Source organism: Narcine bancroftii, chromosome 4 (assembly GCF_036971445.1).
Source record: "Narcine bancroftii isolate sNarBan1 chromosome 4, sNarBan1.hap1, whole genome shotgun sequence".
NCBI classification, from domain to species: domain Eukaryota; kingdom Metazoa; phylum Chordata; class Chondrichthyes; order Torpediniformes; family Narcinidae; genus Narcine; species Narcine bancroftii.
This window is the reverse complement of record NC_091472.1, coordinates 64,233,814-64,254,649: the sequence shown is the minus strand read 5'-3', so window position 1 is coordinate 64,254,649 and position 20,836 is coordinate 64,233,814. Positions and strand designations below refer to the sequence as shown.

Below are 20,836 nucleotides of genomic sequence, written 5' to 3'. Positions count from 1 at the left end.
TGCTCCGAACAGAAGGCATCGAGGCAAAACGGCCTGGAAGGTACGGGCATCCACCAGCCACCTACCTTGAATGTCCACCTGAAGCCCATGTGCGAGGAGGAAGTCTACATCCAGGATGGCAGTCGGGAGAGATGAGACTGTGAACCTCCACGCGAAATTCTGTTGGCTGATCGGGAAGTGGACTGTCTAGTCTCCATACGTCTGGATGTCGTTGCGTTGGCCAAATGGAAGGGAGGTCCACGAGGTCAGTTCCTGGATTCGATGGCTGTGGCCGGGATGATGCTGATCTGGACTCCAGTGTCAATGAGGAACCTCCGGCCGTTGACTGAGTCCCGCAGGTAGAGAAGGCTTTGTCCTTGGCCAGCCGCCACAGCCATTAACAGTGGCCAGCCTGGTCATTTTCTTGGAATGAGCAGGGCTGACGACACTTTCGAGCCTTGGCTCCCCAGTTCTGGTGGTAGAATTAGAGGCCTGTAGCGGATGCTGTGGCCTTGGTAATGCTCTTGGGGGCCCCTGCAGGGGCCAGGTGCTCTACTGCAGCACTAGGGGTAGGCTTGGCGTGGTCGTGCCTGTGCCTCGTAACCTGCTGGACCACTGAGCCTTCTGAGAATCGTGCAAGCCATAGCTCTTGGGCCTTCTGGGCGACCTTCCTCGGGTTGGTGAAGCTCTCTTGGACCAGCACCGGACAGATGTCCCCGGGCATATGTTCGAGGAAGATGCGCTCGAAGAGTGGGTAGTTGGTGAGCTCACCCATGACCGCGAGCATCTCTTCCATCAGCTCCATCAGGGACCTGTCCCCCAGGGCGTCGAGGTGCAGCATCTGAGCAGCACGCTGGTGTCTGGATAGTCCGAGGGAACCGGTTAACACTCGCGTGATAGTCTCGTACCTGTCCTCAACGGTTGGGTGCTGAACAAGATCAGCTCGCGTCTGGCAGTGGCCTGGTCCAGGGCAGCGACCACATGGTAGAATTTGGTCATGTTGAACGAAATCTGGCGGAGGTGAAACTGGGCCTCTGCGTGGCTGAATGAGGTCTCCGGCTCCTGAACCCAGAATTCAGGCAGTTTTATGGCTATAGCGCTGATCCCAGGCTCACTCATGATGGGTTTAAAGATGTTTGAACCAGTCGGGGTCACCAATTGTAGTGGCGGCTACACTGCTCCTGCAATAACACACGCAACCAGATGGGTTGAGCTCATTGAGCAGACTAGTTTATTGCAGGCTGCTGGGATGCACTTATACTCCTAGCCCGGACCTGGCTGAGAACCGTGCTGGAGGGCGCTGATGTCAGCTGCGTGTCACGTGGTACCCCAGCGCGGGATTCTGAGCCCCAAGCTGGAAGGAAGGGAAACCCTCGACGGCGCCATTTTGGCCGGCTGCCCCGCCACGTGGCTTACAAGCGGGGCCGGTTCGTCTGCCTTGTGGTGAGCCGCCACAACATGACAATAAAACGATCCTTAGAAACTATGAAATTATTTCTCCAAGCTATTACCTGCCTTTCTGTAACAGTTAAGAAAGAAGGTAAAAGTTACATTATTGTTACAAAAATTTAACACAAATCCATTCTGTTAATCCCTGTTTATAGACCACTGGTAAAACAAATCAAACCAGCCCAAAGGGAGAACAGGACCTGGCCAGAGGAAGCCACAGTAAAACTGCAGGACTGCTCTGAAACCATGGAGTGCAGTGGAGTGGATTTAGAGAGGCAGCCACCTACAACGACCACATCAATAAGTATACGAGCAGCGACATAAGCAAGTGGGTTGAGAATATCATAGTGATTAAACACTACACAGCCAGGGCAAATCAAAAATAATAGATATAAGTGGATGTTCATGCATAACTCAGAGCTGTTTTTGTCAGGAGACAAGATACATTAAGATCAGCAAGGGCTGAACTCTCCCATGCGATCAGGGAGACAAAGCATAGATATAGACAAAGAATCCACAAATATTTGCGTGACACCAGCAACATAATGCACTTGGCAAGGTATTCAAACCATAACTAAGTATACCGTGCATATCAGCAAAAAAATGAAGCTCCCTTCTTGACAGATTGAATGCTTCTTTGCCTGGTTTGATGAGAAAAAGGTGACATCAAAGAAGGGCTCTTCACCCCTGAAGAACAGGCACCCTGCATAGCTATGGCTGAGGTGAGGAAGATCCTATACAAGGTGAACCTACACAAAGGAGCAGGTCCAGATAACCTACTAGGTCAGGTGCTGGAGGACTGTGTGGTCCACAGTCCCTACAGATTTCAAGGCAGCCACCATCAACCGATGTCCAGGAAAATGATAGTACTAAATAATTACCATCCACTGGCACTAATGTCCGCGATCATGAAGTGAGTTGATCAGCTGGTGATGAAATGCATCAATGTGCACCTTCCTGCAACATTGCACCCATTCCAGTTTGGCTACTGTCCAAACCCATCCACAATGATGTGATAGCCTTAGCCTTAACCCTCCTTTTTCCCCAACCCACCTTGAGAACGATCCCTCATACGTTCATTGACCAGCTCAGCATTCAACATAATCATACCTCAGGTGCTGGTGGACAAACAAAAATGGTCCCAGCACAGATCCCTGAGGCACAACACTAGGCACAGGTCTCCAGTATGAGAAGAAATCATCCACCACTACTCTCTGGCTTCTCCCGTCCAGCCACTGTCAACTTAACATAACAATTACAGCACGGAAACAGGCCATTAGGCCCTTCTAGTCCGCACTGAACCAAACACCCCTTTCTAGTCCCACCTCCCTGCACAATGCCCATAACCCTCCATCTTCTTCTCATCCATATACCTGTCCAACCTTTTCTTAAATAATACAATTGACTCCGCCGCCACTATTTCTCCCAGAAGATCATTCCACACGGCTACCACTCTCTGAGTAAACTTCAGTTTACTATTTCACCGAGTGCCTGAGCCTTCCCCACTAACCTCTCATGTCGGGTCTTGTCAAATGCTTTAGGGAAGTCCATGTAGGCAACATCCACAGCTTTTCCTTTGTCAACTTTCCTGGTAATCTACCTTAAAAATCAGACTGATTAAATATGACCTACCATGCACAAAGCCATGTTGTCTATCCCTAATCAGTCCCTGGCTATCCAAATAATTGTATATCCGATTTTTTTAGTACACCTTCTGATAATTTACGCACTACTGACATCAGGCTTACCATCTTATAATTTCCCAGGTTACTTTTGGAACCTTTTTTAAACAAAAAAAACAATGTGAGCTACCCTTCAACCTTCAAGGGGACTAATTTTGTTCCTTATTATGCTTTTGCTCTTAATATACCTATAGAAACCCTTAGGATTTTCCTTCACGTTGTCTGTCAAAGTAACCTCATTTCTTCTTTTAGCCTTACTGATTTTTTTAAATTGAGTTTTTTCTTGCTTTTTTAAAAAAAATTACTCCTCAAATACCTCATTTGCTCTATGACACCCTCTACACACCTCTCTTTTCTTCCAAACCAGTTCCACAATATCCCTCAAAAATCAAGCTTCCCTATGCCTAACTTTGCCTTTAATCCTGACAGGAACATACAAACTGTACTCTCAAAATTTCATCTTTGAACGTCTTCCATTTACCTTGCATATCCTTGCCAAAAAACAACTTTCTAGATCCTTTCTCATTTCATCAAAATTGGTCTTTCTCCAATTTAAAATCTCAACCCAAGACCCTCCAATTCTTGTTGAAAATTTGGTCTCAAAAAGGAATTGGATATATTGAAGATTCTTATGAGCGGGGACAATTGATATCATTTGAACAATTAAAAAATAAGTATGGAATTCTTAATAATACAATCTTCTGCAATTTTCAAATAAGAGCACATCTAAGGGATAAATTGGGCCCAATTATGTTTTTACCAAATTGCCGAGGTGGAGATTCCGATTTGAAAGGAAAATACAAAGAAATTTACTTCAGCAATGTATCTCTTACTTCAAATGGGAACCCCCAAACAAGGGGTTCATAAATCCATGCAGAGATGGGAATCAGATTTGAATGTAAGAATAGACGATGAAACCTGGTTTGAACTATGTCAGGATAGTATGACTAAAACCATAAATATAAGATATAGATTAGTACAATATAACTTTTTGCATCAATTATATCTAACAGCACAGAAATTAAATAAATTAAATTCAGACATATCAGACTGATGTTTTAGATGTGGCAAAGAGGTAGGAACTTTTTTTTTATATTCAACCTGCTTATGTTCTAAAATGAGACCTTTTGGGTCGATCTAGGAAATTTTTTAGAGAAGATTACAGAAATAACATTTTCACAAAACCCAGAATTATTCTTACTGAGTATTATTACAGGGATAAGACCCAAATTGAAACTATCTATCAAATATAATTTGTTAAAATTGAATTGGCAGTGGCTAGAAAATGCATAGCAATTGCATAGAAGTCTAAATCACATCTAGGTATGGCACATTGCAATGCAGAAATACATAGTTGTATTCTCCTTGAGAAAATTACCTATAACAAGAAATAAGTAAAACATATTTTTACAAGTTTGGCATCATATTTACAATTGTGTTCAGCCTAACCCTCAAGCCTACACTGATCTCCAAAAAAAATTAAATAGAAATTATGATACGTAGAGCGTGCGGCACTTTTCAGAAATCATTCTGCTTTTTTCATCCTTCTTTTCTTTTTCCTCATCTTTTTCTTCTTTTATTGCTTTTTATATCTACTCTTTTGGCTTTTTTCTTGGGTTGGTGGGAATTGGGGAGCTGGGGCATAACTATCATAGAGTACAAATATTGGATTTACATTTGTACTTGTAATTTTTATTTTTGTAATTGACTGCAGGTATGGTCAAAATGTTTAAATAAACAGTTAAAAAAATTGCACCTCAGCCTCTTTTTGCTGAAGCCTCTTGAGCCTTGCTTCTCTGACTGCCCTCTCCAACAATGACCACTCTGCTTCATAGGTCCTCACTTTTATGTTTGGGACACCTGACCTTGACTTTTTCAATCAGCTGCTGTATGATTCAACAGAAGCATCAAAATCAGGTCTGCCAAGCTGGAAAATAGCTTTTTCCATCAGCCTGGAAAACTGATGAACAATATCCTATAACTATGAAAATCATCCCAAAAGTTTATATATTTCTATTAATTTTTATTATTTAAGTGATCATTATTGGCTGTGTATTGTGTATTTTTGTGTATGCACCGTGGTCTGGTGAGATGCTGTTTCATCTAGTTGAATATGTACAATTAGAGGATAACAAACTTGAACTTTGACAAGATAATTGTCTTAATACTTTCTGCTTGCTTCTGGACTTTCTGCTCACATTAGTTTAAAAAAGGCATTACCTATGTTCATGTATCCAAGAAAATATTCCAAATATGAAACAAAGTTTTACTGATATAATACATATATTTATACCATTTTAACTTGATAGAAATTTCTGCAAAATAACACATTACTACATGTTGATAAAACAAATAACAGAAAAATAATCATTTTACATTTACTGACATGATACAGTTTGACATTTTCTTAAATTGACTTAATGAATCTGCTTTGGAAAAAGCATCCATATCCTACAAGTCCGCCACAAAGATATGCTACCTGACTGGGTGGGGAGGTAAATCTTTGGAAAGATTTTGAAATGTCAAGGCAGCAAATGTGGACATACCCAGTGACCACAAAATAACAATCTCTACTTCAGGAACATGCTTATCAAAATCATTGCCCAAAAAGACAGCGTATTGAAACCATAGGTACTGATGGCAGAAATGTGATGGCAGGAGGGTGAGAAGTGTGACATGTCAATATTCACCAAATGATACGTTGCAGAGGGTAAAAATAAAGACTCGGGGCATATCTCAGCTCAGCAAGCATGCAGCTGACCCTTTTTTTGTTTATAAGGTAGCAGATTAATGGTGTCCAGGCATCCTGTCTTGGAATATTTCTCTGCAATATTTAAATCATTCTCCCAGATTGAAATTAGAAAACTTACTCATGCATATAGTATCCTTCCTAATGTTTGGGACAAAGAACATACCATGGCAAAGTTGGTATGCTTTGGATCTTGGGCAGTTCCTTTATGCCTCCACATTTTGTTCTTGCCATCACTCTGATACTGGTTAATCTTGGTCTCATCAGTCCACAAGATGTTTTTCAGAGTTCTGAAGGCCCTTTTAAATACTTCTTAGCAAACTGTAATCTAGCCATTCTTTCTGTGGATAACTAGTGGTTTGCATCTTGCAGTGTAGCCTCTGTATTTATTTTCATGAAGTATTCTGCGGACAGTGTCAGTGACATAAACACACCTGCCTCCTGAAGAGTGTTTCTGATCTGTCAGACATATGTTTGGGGATTTTCTTCATTATGAGGAAAATTCTTCTGTCATCAGCAGTGAGGGTCTTCCTTAGAATACCAGTCTGTTTGCGATTACCGAGCTCACCATTATGCTTTTTCTTAATAATCTTCCAAACTGTTCATTTTAATAATTCTAAGGTTTGGGCGATGTCTCTTACGGTTTTATTCTTTGTTTTTCCACCTCAAAATGCCTTTTTTGACTTTCATTGGCACAACACTGATCCTCATGTTGTAAAATGGCAACTAAAGACTCCAAAGGTGATTAAAAGTTTAGAAGCAAGCCTAGCTCTTTTATACCTGCACCAATGAAGCAATTAAACAAACGCGAGTACTCACAAACACATGTGAAGCCAAATGTCCCAAACATTATGGTGCCCCAAAATGAGGGAACTATGCATAAATAGTGTTGCAATTTCAAACCAAAATGCAAACAAATAAATTGCATATTCCATTATTCAAGGTTAATTACATATGAATTATTTGATCACAAATGTAAAACTGTGGAGCACAGGGGCAAATAAAGGAAAAAGGTGTCTTTGTCCTAAACATTATGGAGGACACTGTAGTTGCTGCACCTCCAAAGATACTCCTGACAAACCATTTCCCATATAAAGCTCTTTCAATTTTGCAGATGCTGCCTAACCTTGAGTATTCCCAGCGTTTTCCATTTTATTTCAAAGGTTGGTTGCAAAATTCTGAGAAATATCCTGTGATTATAAAAGACCAAGAAAATCCAAATCTATCTTCCAAACTTTAATAGTTGCTGGCCAATTTCAAAGAAGTCAAAAAATGTAATATTGGAACAGAGACCAAGTCACCTAGCTGAAAAAAAAACTGCATATTTGAGTGTTCCTTAAGAGCCAGGAGCTGGACTTCAAATAACATTTTTACCCATTATAGTGCATTATGATTGGTCAGCTCCTTCCTCTATACCCTGTCCTTAATTCCACATTTAGTAATAAACCAGTCAAAAAAAAACCAAGATCCCATCTTTAGCTGCCTATCCCTCAAATGTTTCAACTCCAATATTTTTTTCCAGTCTGCAGTGAATTCCAGTGGACATCACAGAGCAATGGCTTTGCTGATTGCTGAGTGTTGCCTCAGTGATCAAAATTGTAGTACTTTCAGGAAGCCACCTTATCTAATGATAAGTTAAAGGTAATCTAGATAGCATGATAATATCTTATTTTCTACAGCTGCTGAGCATGCCCTCAGTATAGGCAGTGGCTGAAGTTTGGCCTTGAATCTGTGAGCAGTTGATTTTGAGACAATGGCCTTACCACTTAACCACATGTATAGACTGGTCCTGAAACTGGTATATCTCATCCAAATGTTAATTTGTTTTCTCACTTCACAGATACGACTCAACTTTATGAATATTTCAAGTATTTTCACCTTTAGTTTGAACCTCCTCCATGTTGGAAACCTCTTGGAAAAAACACAGTTGCAAGGGCACAGAACATATGCTGTGTAGTTTGTGCAAATGCTGTTACAGCATCAGAAACCTGGGTTCGAATTTCCTGCTGTAAGAAATTTGTACAATCTCCCCATATCCACGTGCGTGCTCCAGTTTCCTCCCATGTTCTAAGACCTACAGGTTTGGTAGGTTAATTGGTCATGAGGGTATATTTGGGTGGAGGAGTCTGTTACTGTGCTGTACTTCCAAATTAAATTTGAATTTAAAAAATACTTCAACATGTAGAACCATGAATGGCTCAGCAGCAATATCACTAATTGTGTTGGTCAAATCCTGAATTTTTATTGACACAGTGTGGTTACCAAGGAGAAATGCAACACAAGGGGAAAAACTATTTGATTTGCCTGTTCTATATGTATCAATTGACAATATTTATTGGAGTGACAGTTGCAAGAGACCTTAGTGTCATGAAGTCATGCAGAAGAAATAGCATGGAAGCTATCTGTTTGGCCCACTGAGCCCACATCAAGCACCAATTTTTACATTAATCCTATTTTAAACCATTTTCATCACCTTCCCATGAACTCCATCCCTCACCTTCAGCAAATTCTACTTTTCTATTTAAATGACAAATGATTTGAACATGTATCAACTTGGTGAAGTTATTTGTTTTAAAATAATTTCAATAAAATGTAAATTGGGCACAGTGAACAACAAATAGACAGAAGTATAATGGTTATTCTATGTCCTTATTGATGATGCAACTCTATCTGAAGGGTTTAGTCTCATGACATTGATACCATAGAACACTACAGCACTGAAACAGGCCCTTTGGCCCATCTAGACTCTCCAGAACTATTATTCTGTCTAGTCCCATTAATTTGCTCCCAGACCATCATGCAGAAATATACATTTCCATAGGTGTTCACCCATCTGCATATGCTATGTGTTGAAACAGGATCTGCTCCTATTCAGCAACACACAAAGTGACAGAAGTCAGGCAGCATCCATGAAAAGCAATAGTCAGTTGACATTCCAAGACAAAAACATTTCATTAGGAATAGCAAGAGCTAGGTAGATGCCCAAAGAAAAGGATGGGAAGGAGGGTGATGCAGGGTTTCCATGGATGCTTCCTGAACACTGAATTCCTGCAGAATTTTGTATTGTACCAGTTTTCCGGCATCTGTAGACTTCTTGTTTAATTCTGTTCTTTGCCAAATGGTGTGATATCTGAACTCAATAAATGACATTCCATCCTGATTTGCTAGACAAATTAATGGCTGCAGACACCAGATCTTTGATCATCTATCATCTTGAGTGACAATGGTCAACTGTTAGGTACAGAATCGTGGAAAAGTACAGCACATAAACAGGATCAAATACTGTACTTAATGTTTTTTAAAATTGTGAATTGTACCAAAATACAATTTTTATTAAATTCATCCGATCTTGTACACTGCTCAAAATCAGAAAGGATTTATGGGCATGCCCCAGCATTCTGATATCATGACAGTAAGAAAGCACCTCAACATATTTTCCTTCACAAAAGAAACAGGTCTGATAGGATGACCTCCAAAGCAGTTTTCCACTCTATTACATCATTTCCTGGACCAGATCACTGCTTAAAAGCAATAATCCATGACTCCCAAGTGAAGGTAGAAGTCCTGAACTTGTGAATGGTTGATCATTGTTCTTGAGACAATTATGCTCTGGCAATGGAATATTTGTGGAATCTAGTGAAAGAATGCAAATTTTCACAGATTTCTGGGCCCAGGCTAGAAAACCTGTCTGCAGAATCTGTGTTAGGTCAAATTTGTAAGGTCAAGTACAGCAAGGCCAATAATGGGAAAGAACAGCTGTTGGAGAGAAGGACAAATATCAGGCTGTTTCCTTTTTTTTGGAGAATATTTTTGAACATATATTGAGGTTAATCTCCTTGGATCAGGCAGGATCTTGTGGCTGTTGTAGTAATGGTTGGTGAAAGGTAATACAAAACAGAAAGACCCTGACTAACACCAGGCATTGCATTTCAGCTGGGAGCCAGACTGAATAGAAGATTGTAAGTTGGGACTTGTCCCACTTAATAGTGGGTGTTGATAGCAACCACAGTGCTTACTGGGTTATGGAAAAATGCACTAATATAATTCATTCATGAGTATGTCAGAAGAGAAACATTGTGTGGTAATTTATGGAAATCATTATATTTTTGAAAGTTCCAAATGGAATTGAAGGAAGAGGAAAATATATTTCGTATTAAACATTTAACAGTAATTAAAAGCTATTATACAACTACTTAGGAAAACATACGTACATTTTTACATTCTAAAATGAAGTAATAACATGGCATCTACAAATAAAGATAAATGATTTATACTTACATGGCATTTTGTAAAATAGTCTTTCTCCAGCACCATCATTGACTTGCAGATGTTTACTATCAATAGACCAGTCAATGTGTGTAATGAAACTAGGTGACTTGCTACATTCGCCAACTTTCTTGTATCGCTGTGAAACTGCATAGACATCAACTAGACCATCATTTGAACCAACAGCAAGGTAAGATCCATCCGGAGAATATTTCATTTCATGAATTACCTCTTTTCGGTCTTTAATGTGGACCACCTCAGTCATATCTCTATAAACAATAAAATAAAAATCAGTAGGTATTTGCACTTCAGATCTGCAATCAGATTAAAAATCAAAATTTGATTTTATTCTTCCAAGTTGCTAGATCGTTCTTCAAAATTTATATTATCAAGTCTTAGACATCTTTAAGAAAAAAACCTGTTGCCAATTATGAATAGGGTTCTTCACATTTTTTGAGTTATCCTTTAAAGTATACAAAATTTAAAGCATACAAAATTCAAACTCTTCTATTAAAATAGTTATCCTTGATACAGATCATACATCTGAACATAATAATGAATTTCTGTAACACCTTTCTAGCAATAGTGTTGATTTTGAAATTTAGATCCCTGGACATGATATATCACTCTATTTTTCATGCCAAATTATCAATCATGTAGAGTTTTGGGCCCCCTTCAGATGTAGCCTATTAATTCATTTAGTAATTTCGTTAATGCCTTAACCTCACAGTGTTGTCTGTGAAAGATTATGCACTGTCATATTTAAATATTCTGTTGAAATATCATTGATCTGAAATGTTCATTGTTTCCCCTTCCCTGCATGCTTCCTGATCTGTTGAATATTTCCAAGACATTTTACTTCCAGGCCTTTCTCATCTGAATTTATCATGAAGAAAGACATGGAGGCTTGGAAACTCAGGATTCTCTTTATATATTCATAAGACATCATTGGATTCCTTAATTTAAAATAAAACACAATATTTTCATACTCTCAGTTTGAAATCCTAATTTTCACACTTATTTGTATACATATTCTCAGAATTATTGCATAACCTTATAAAAGCACACAATATGAAAAACTGGACTGTTCAGTCATTCAAGTGTAATCAGACCTAGGTTATGTAATGTATTTGCTTTAATGTTCTATATCTCTTGAAATGAGCTTCAGTGTATGGTTAGTATTTTTTTCTCCCAGATTTGTTTCCCTACTTATAATGTTTTGTATACTTTCATCAGACATAAAATGAAAAAAAAAGTGCTGCAAATGGAATTTGTAGAAGTATGTTCTCAAGTCAAGCACAAATTGCTCCCGTATTTCAGAGCAATAAAAAAAAAACATTGTTTTTACCTGACTCGGAGTACAGTAAAGGAACCATCCTTCATTCCTAAAGCAAGCTGTGATCCATCATGACTGAAAGCAACAGAGCGTACTGCCTCTTCCATGTTACATCGTGCAATAAGAGCATGGTCAACAAGGCTCCATAAACTGTGCAAGAAAAAAAACACCAGCATAAATTGCATTATCGAGGTTTTTAATGTCCTGACGAAACAGTTCCATAGGTCTGCCAAGCCCACATTATCGAGCAAGTGCCCATTTACACAAACCTTTTTATTTTTCACAGATTGTCATCACTTCCTCTCCAGATTTTACCATTCACCTGCACACTAAAGGCAATTTATTGCAAATTTATTAGGACATGGGAGGAAACCAGAGCACCTAGAACAGTGGTTTTCAACCTTTTTCTTTCCACTCACATACCACTAAGTATTCCCTATGCCATAGGTGCTCTGTGTTTAGTAAGGAATTACTTAAGATGGTATGTGAGTGGAAAGAAAAAGGTTTTCAAACTCTGTTTTAATCATATCTAATTGACTTGTTACTTGCATGGTTTCATAACTCCAAAGGAAATGGGCCAATGACAATTTTTCATCAAGCAAAATATTTCAGGAACAATTGGATCTAGAGCAGTGATTCACAACCTTCCCTTCCCACCCACATACCACCTCAAGCAATCCCTTACTAATCACAGAGCACTGATGGCATAGGGATTACTTAAAGAGGTATGTGAGTGGAAAGAAAAAGGTTGAGAACCACTGACCAAGAGGAAACCCATATAGTCATAGGGAGAATGTACAAACTCCTTACACGCAGCATCCAAGGTCAGGATTGAAACCGAGTCTTTTGTGTTGTGAGGCATTGGGTCTACTGGCTGGGCCACTATGCCTGTCTGAAAAATTATGATTCAAGTGCTATGAAACTGAAAGTTAGCTATTTTCCCAGCAATTGATCCCCTTCACCCAGGTTTTTTTTAAACCAGTTCTTTCCAGAAATCAGAAGGCAATTCCTATTACTTTTTACTTAAATACCATAAAAAGAATATGTTAGCATTTAATAATGAGGATTGAAGGCCAATTTACATCATAAATTATTGTCATTGAAGGCAATAAATTTTTAATTAGACAGGGTTTAAATTGGACATTTAATCCACACACACTCTATTCCCATTTATTCAGTACTTTAAAATTGGGTCTAACATTTACATTAAATAAAAATCAAAAAAAACCAAGAAATGCTGGCAATACACAGGAGATCATTCAACATCTGTGGAGAAGAGAGGGAAATTAATGTTTGATTATAGCCCACCTTCATAATTAAAAACAATGTCCACACCCAGTTAATTGGGGAATTATTATAGTTGTTGTAGATTTGGGGGGGGGGTTGTTATTTTTATTGAGGGGGTTTTCTTTTTGATAGTTTTTAAAAGTTTTTTATTATTTACACAAGGGGAGCTTTTTTATATACATTTGTAATTGCTGTGTGAGTAGTTTTATAAAGTATGGCTAATCTGAATTTTGCGACTTTTAATATACAGAATCTTAATAATCATATTAAGTGTAAGCGTGTTTTAGCATATATTAAAAAGATGAAAGTTGATATTGCTTTTTTATAACACATTTAACTGAAAAAAATATATGAAGTTGAAAGGAGATTGGGTTAGACATGTTGCTTCTTCTTTTAATTCTAAAGCACAAGGAGTAGCAATTTTGGTTCATAAGAAGATAATGTTTGAATTGGAGTCATTTTCTGAAACAGCTGTTAAGAGTTTTGTTGGTGAATTGTAAAATTATTTCAGAGTTATGGACGTTACTGAATGTGTATGCGCCTAATGTGGATGATGAACAATTTATATCTGAAACTTTTTTGATTTTGAATCAGGCTAAAGGAAATGTCTTAATTGGAGGAGATTTTAATTGTATTTTGTATCCGTTATTGGATAAATCTCCAAAAACTATAAAGAAATCTAAGATGGCTGTACAGATGGCATCTTTTTTTTTTAAACTTTATTTATTCACTCAAGATACAGGTAATAAGTAACATATATAACAATAAACTAGACATGAACATTACATTTTATATTTTATATAAAAGAAAAAAAGAGAGTAACCCCCCCCTTCAGCCAACTCTCCTAAGGAGAGCCATGAAAAAAAATTAAAGAAAAATGAAGCATACAGATTAAAATCTAATCAATGTAAATCAAAATGTAAATATTCTGAATATAACAACCACTTATGAAGAAAAAAAATTATAATTATCACGTGAAACATATGTAAATTTTTGCATTATTAAACAATATTTCATCTCATTAAGCCATCTATTAATATCAATCATATTCATATCCTTCCATGTACTAGCAAATCATTGTTTTGCTACAGATAATGCTAAATATACAAAAGCAAGTTGAAATTTATCTAATCCCAGACCTTTCAAAGATTGCAAACTACCCAATAAAAATACCGTCGGGTCTAAAGGTATTTTAATCTTATACAGGTATTCTAAAAACAATTGAATTTTTTTCCAAAAAAGATTGTATATCTTTCCATATATGACCAAACCACATGAAAAAAAGTTCCAACCTCGTTATCACATCTAAAACACAAATCTGAGTCATAAAAACCATATTTTTTTTAGTTTTTCAAGTGTTAAGTATAATTGATGTAAAAAATTATAATTAATCATTGCATTACGTGCATTTATCAGTCTAGTTACAGTATCATAACAAATATCTGACCAATCATCCTCGGAAAAAATAAAACCAATCTCCACTTCCCATTTACCTTTCGATTTATCCCAACCTTTTTTATCCATACCATCCTGTAATATTTGATACATAGATGAAATATATCCTTTCTCTGGTAACTTCATAAGAAAAGTCTCAAATTTAGTCATTTCAGGTAAAATCATATCTCTACCAAACACATGCTTTACCAAAGATCGAATTTGATAATAAATAAACAAAGAATTCTTATCAATACCATAACTGTCCCTCATCTGATCAAAAGATAAAAATTTACCGTCTTTAAAACAATCTCCCAAATTTTCCACACATTTTAATCTCCAGTGTAATAAACTCCGATTATGTGTTGAAAAAGGAATAAGTTGATTATTATACAACGGAGTCAAAGCCAACAATTCACCACTAGAACCTATCAATTTCTTTTTCTTCGTCCATAATTTCATTAAATGTTTTAATATAGGCACATTATATTGCTGTAAAAAATTTACATTCCATCTAAACAAAAATTGATGTATTTCAAATTCATAAATATTTGCCATCTCAATTTTGGCCCAACTAGGGGGCTGTTCCAAATCAAACAATGAACTAATAAATTTAAATTGGGCTGCTTCATAATAATTTTGAAAATGTGGCAACCGTAATCCCCCTAGATCATATTTCCAAGTTAATTTATTCAATGCTACCATTGAAAATTTACCTCTCCATAAAAACTCCCAAACCATTTTATTCAAATCTCAAAAAAATATATTGTCAAGTAGATACGGAACACATTGAAATAAATATTGTATACGCGGAAAGATATTCATCTTAATTGTACTTATTCTACCCAATAAATTAATAGGTAGATCTTTCCATTTAATCAAATCAGTCTTAGTTTTTTCCATTAACGGAACATAATTTAATTTATATAAAGATTGATAATGGACATCCATAATTATACCCAAATTCTTAATTCGATCTGTCCATTTCAAATTAAGAATATTCTTATAAGCTGAATAATCTCCTTCACTCACCGGTAATATTTCACTTTTATCCCAATTAACTTTATATCCAGAAAGTCGTCCATATTGCATCAAACACACCTTCAAATTCAAAAGTGATTGAGCTGGATTTGTCAAGTACACCAATACATCATCAGCAAATAAATTAATTTTATATTCCTCATCTAAAACTTTCATACCCTGTATCTGTGTATTCTGTCTTATCAACTGAGCCAAAGGTTCGATCACTCACGCAAATAAAGCTGGTGATAAAGGACAACCTTAACGAGTAGATCGGGTCAGTTTAAACGGTTCCGAAATCAAACCATTCGTCAGTACTCTAGCTACCGGTTTACTATATAAAGCCTTAATCCAACCAGTAAAAAAAGGACCAAACTTAAATTTCTCCAAAACTTTAAACAAAAAAATTCCACTCAACTCCATCAAATGCTTTTTCGGCATCTAAAGATATCACCATCGGATAGTCTGGAGATTGTCAAAATCTATTAATCAAACTAATCACACGTAAAATATTATCCGAGGCATATCTATTCTTTATGAAACCTGTTTGATCCATATGAATCAACTTAGGTAAAAACTTAGCCAATCTATTCGCTAAAACTTTGGCTATAATTTTATAATCTACATTCAACAATGAAATTGGTCTATATGAAGATACTTTCAAAGGATCTCTATCTTTCTTTGGAATTACCGTAATTAAAGCACTAGAACAAGACTCAGGTAATTCATAATGTTCGCCAACCTGACGTAGTACATCTCCAAACACTATAGAGAGGTCATTGTAAAAAAAAATTTATAAAATTCGACCGAAAATCCAACAGATGGCATCTTTAATTAAAAATTTGAATTTGGTTGAAATTTGGAGAAGAGTAAATCCAATGGTTGCAAGTTCCAAGATTTAAACACAGTGTTATGAGAACAGAGGACCCCAAAACCCAGCAGCAACAGATATTCACCAACACACATGGTTAGTTAAATAGAAGTTGCTTTTTATTATCTTTAACATGAAAATAGAATCAAACTTTAACTTATCATTTTTGACTTACTTAACCTAAATTAACCCCCTTCTAATTCTAAGCGCACGTGTATGTAGTGTGTGTGTGTGTGTGTGTGTGTGTGTGTGTGTGTGTGTGTGTGTGTGTGAGTTCAAAAAAGTTATTTCGTTCACAGTCCAATCTCACTTTTCATTCCTCCAAGTTCACTGGTTGCAGGCACTGTGCACAGAATTTAACATTTATAAAGTTCACCAGGCTTTGGTGCTTGAAAGGTAAATGGTTACCATTCAGGAAAGTTCTTGTCAGTTTTCAGACAGAGATTTGTTGTTCCAGGACATCCACAACTAATCTACTTCCATCAACCACTTCAGCGTCTTGCTGACGAAACTTGCCCCTTCAGGGTTCTCCAGATGATAACCTCTTTCTTTCAGGACACCAGAGTTCCTTTTTGTTTCTCTTATTCCAAGTGAAAAGTTAGACTGCCAGGCCTCTCCTCTTGTATGAACCACAAGGGCTTTGACCAGGCTGTCTTCCAAATGGGGCTTTCCACAAGCTTGCCAGCTTGTCCTGCTCCAGTCTCAGTTGCCGTTTCTGGCTGTAACAATGCATAAGCGATCTTTGAGTCTCTCTCTCCCTCTCTGAGAGAAAAATACCTATTTGACTCTCTCTGCTTGCAAAATCACATGAACCTCTTAGAACAGCAAGCTCTCTTCCAGACAGAAAATGGCTCCAACAAGATCTTTCATCTGTTGCCTTTTGTAACCAACAATCCATTAGTGAAATCTCATGTGCACTCTCCAAAGCTGTGGAGCCAATATGTCTAGCATTAGAAAACCTCCAGTATTTCAAATAAGATCTGTTTTAAAATGTTTGTATGTAATCTACTCTAACAAACCTTTCCCAATTTATCTCCCAAAAACATATCTATGTTCTCCATCACACATTACCCCTATAAAGGAATTTTAACTAAACTGTTTTTAAACTCACTAAAGAGATAACAATACACAATATAAAACATGTCATAATGAAGTAACCCAATGTTGAGAATATTTCTATACATGATCAATTTTAACATCTTGACAAACAGTCTGCTATCACATTAAAGGCACACACCAGTAACCCTTCAACAAATCCAACTTAGTAAGAAATTTAGCTTTGCCAATTTTATCAAAACAGTCATCTATTCTCAGAATAGGATAAGCATCCGTTTTAGTTATTGAATTAACCTTCCTGTAATCTGAACAAAACCAAACAGTTCCGTCTTGTTTCGGTACCAGAATACAAGGAGAACTCCAATCTGAGTTCAAGGGGCTAATAATATCATTTCTCAACATATATTCCACCTCCTGATCCATGATTTAACTCTTCTGAATGTTTATTCTATATGGGTCTTGTTTTATGGGACTTGCCTCTCCCATATCTACATCATGATAAATCACTGATGTCCTTTTTGGAACATCAGGGAACAAATTTGTATATTTCCAAATTAATTCTTTCAACTTCATCTGCTCTTGTAACTTAAGATGGCCGAACTTTTCCTCCAAAATTGCTGCATTGGACAAGCACACAGGAACCATGGTTTCTTTAAGATTACCCTCACAAGATTCTGTTCCCATAATCTTATGATCCATAACTTCCTCAACCTTATCAACAACTAACATCTCAGATACAGATTGTTCTCCACTACCCTTATCCTTGTAATAAGGTTTCAACATATTTAAGTGACAAACCTGAGTTTTATTCCTTCGATCTGGAGTGTTAACAATATAGTTAACATCATTCAGTTTTGATTTAACTAAGTATGGTCCAGAAAATTTAGCTCTCCAAGGATTGTCATGTGTCGAAACAAAATCAAAACTTTACTTCTTGTCTTAAAATTCCTCACTTGAGCTTTCCTGTCAAATAAACGTTTCATTTTACCCTGAGCCATTTCTAAATTCTCTTGAGCCAAAGTCCACACTTTTTGTAACCTATTTTTAAATTTAGAAACATAATCCAGCAAGTTCAACTGCACATCCTCATTAAACTACTGTTCTTTTATCAACATTAAAGATCCTCTAACCTGATGTCCAAACACAATTTCAAAAGGGCTGAAACCTAATGAATCCTGCACAGCCTCCCTGTCTGTCCCTTTCAATCTTTTCCAAGTCATATTTTTTCTGTTTTTCATCATCCTCCCTCCATTTTTCAGCTTCCTCGAACTCATATATCCATTTCTCTCTTTCCTCTTCCACCCTCAATTTCTCCAATTCCAATTGCAACTCAACAGATCTATCCTCTGGAAATTTTTGTAAGTCTTTTTCAACAAATTATCCCTCACCTATATAATATTTCACTATAATCTTGTATTTTCCTCATTCAATGCTTGACTTCAGTCAGCTTTAATTCCTTAGAAATAACCATCAGTTCCTCTTTTCTCTTGTTCTGCAGGTGATGGTTGTGACAAAAATGTATCAACATCCACTGCTGCTGTTTTTCCAAACACAATCTTTAAATTAGCTTAAAAAAATTATCGAATAAATCACAAAAACTCTAATTTTCAATCTGAAAGGAGATCCCCCATAAAATGTTATGAGCCCCGAGGACCCCAAAACCTAGCAGCAATAGATATTCACCAAGACAAATGGTTACTTAAACAGAAGCTGCTTTTAATTATCTTGAAAGATGAAAATAGAATCACACTTTAACTTATTACTATTGACTTACTTAACCTAAATTAACCCCCTTCTAATTCTAAGCGCACGAGTATGTAATGTCTGTGTAAGTTCAGAAAAGTTCTTTGGTTCACAGTCCAATCTCATTTTTCATTCCTCCAAGTTCACTGGTTACAGGCAATTCTTGTACTGTGCACAGAATTTAACATTTATAAAGTTCACCAGGCTTTGGTGCTTGAAAGGTAAATGGTTACCACTCAGGAAGGTTCTTGTCGGTTTTCAGAGAAAGATTCATTGTACACTGGACACCCACAAATGATTTACTTCCATCAGGCACTTCAGTGGTCTTGCCGAAGAAACTTGCCCTCTCAGGGTTCTCCAGATGATAACCTCTTTCTTTCAGGTCACCAGAGTTCCTTTTTGTTTCACTTATTTCAAGTAAAATATTAGATACCCAGTCCTCTTCTCTTGTATGAACCACAAGGACTTTGACCAGGCTGAACTAAGCACTCACAACTCATCTTCCAAATGGGGTTTTCCACAAGCTTGCTAGCTTGTCCTGTTACAGTCCCAGTTGCTGCTGCTGACTGTTAAACTATAGAACAGATCTCTGTCTCGGTCTCTCCCTCAGAGAGAAAAAGCCTGTTTGACTCTCAGTGCTTGCAAAACCATCCTAGAACAGCAAGTTCCACACCAGACAGAATGCAGCTCCGACAAGTTCTTTCATCTGTTGTCTTTTTGTAAACAACAGTCCATTAGTGAAGTCTCCTGGGCACTCCCCAAAGCTTCTGCAAAGGTCCTGGGCCCGATATATCTAGCATTAGCATAACTCCAGTATTTTAAATAAGATCTGTTTTAAAGTGTTTGTATGTGACCTACAATAAAAACCCTGCCCCAATTTAACTTGCAAAAACATATCTATATTTTGTTACACTCATTAATACCATTGCCACTTTAGGTCTCATCGCTCCTCTATTAGATCGATCTAACAGTGGATTCAAACAAAAATTAACATCTGCTCCTACTAAAATATTTTCATGTGCATCTACTATATTAAGAAATGTTTTTTGGATAAATTTCTCATCGTCAATATTTGGGGCATGTAAATTCAAAAAGGTTCATGATTCCAAATATATTTGACAGTGTACCATCATATGCCTCCTACAGGATCAGTCACAATATTTTGAATTTTAATTGAAGATTCATCAAAATCGCCACACCTCTTGCTTTAGAATTGAATTAAGAAGCATTATATATCCAACCCAGTCTCTTTTTATTTTCAAATGTTCTTTTCAATTAAATGGGTTTATTGCAGAAAAGGCAAGTCAACTCCTATTTTCTTAATATGCATTAATACTCTCTTTCTCTTCAGCAACCCATTTAATCCATTAGCATTAAAATTTACAAATTTCACTGTATTACTTATCTTAGTAAACCATATTCTAGTGGTTCTCAACCTTTTTCAACTCACATACCACCTTAAGTAATCCCTATGCCATCGGTGCTCTGTGATTAGTAAGGGATTTCTTAAGGTGGTATGTGAGTGAGATGGAATGGTTGAGAATCACTGCTCTAGACCCAATTGTTCCTGAAATATTTTGCTTGAGAAAAATTGTCATTGGCTCATTTCCTTTGGAGTTATGAAACCGTGAACATAACGAGTCAATTAGGTACAATTAAAACAGTGGTTTTAAAACCTTTTTCTTTCCTCCCACATACCACCTTAAGCAATCCCTTATTAATCACAGAGCATTTATGGCATAGAGAATGCTTAAAGTGGTATGTGAATGGAAAGAAAAAAAGTTGAGAACCACCGCCATATTCAGCCCCTTTCGTATTACTTCCTCCACCTGTGAATCTCCTTGCCTTAACTCGATTACTCAATGTCCAATATGTCCACACGCACTTCGTCCAGCAATCCAAATAAAGAAATCAGATATATAATTAAAGAATATATATTCCAACATTTATAATATACATATATA

At 37.0% G+C, this 20,836-nt stretch overlaps 1 protein-coding gene across 9 annotated transcripts in view; it reads right to left on the bottom strand.

Moving 5' to 3' along the window:
- Positions 1-20,836, bottom strand: part of LOC138760632 (echinoderm microtubule-associated protein-like 6) — a 371,242-nt gene that overhangs the window by 237,199 nt on the left and 113,207 nt on the right. For all 9 annotated transcript variants that reach the window (XR_011355764.1, XR_011355765.1, XM_069931442.1 and 6 more), the window contains 2 exons: positions 11,474-11,611; positions 10,138-10,394 (listed from right to left, as the gene is read on the bottom strand). Coding sequence is in view for 7 of the 9 variants with exons in the window: in XM_069931442.1 (XP_069787543.1) it covers positions 10,138-10,394; positions 11,474-11,611 (395 nt within the window). In the remaining 2 variants the exon portion in view is untranslated. The remainder of the gene's footprint in view (positions 1-10,137; positions 10,395-11,473; positions 11,612-20,836) is intronic.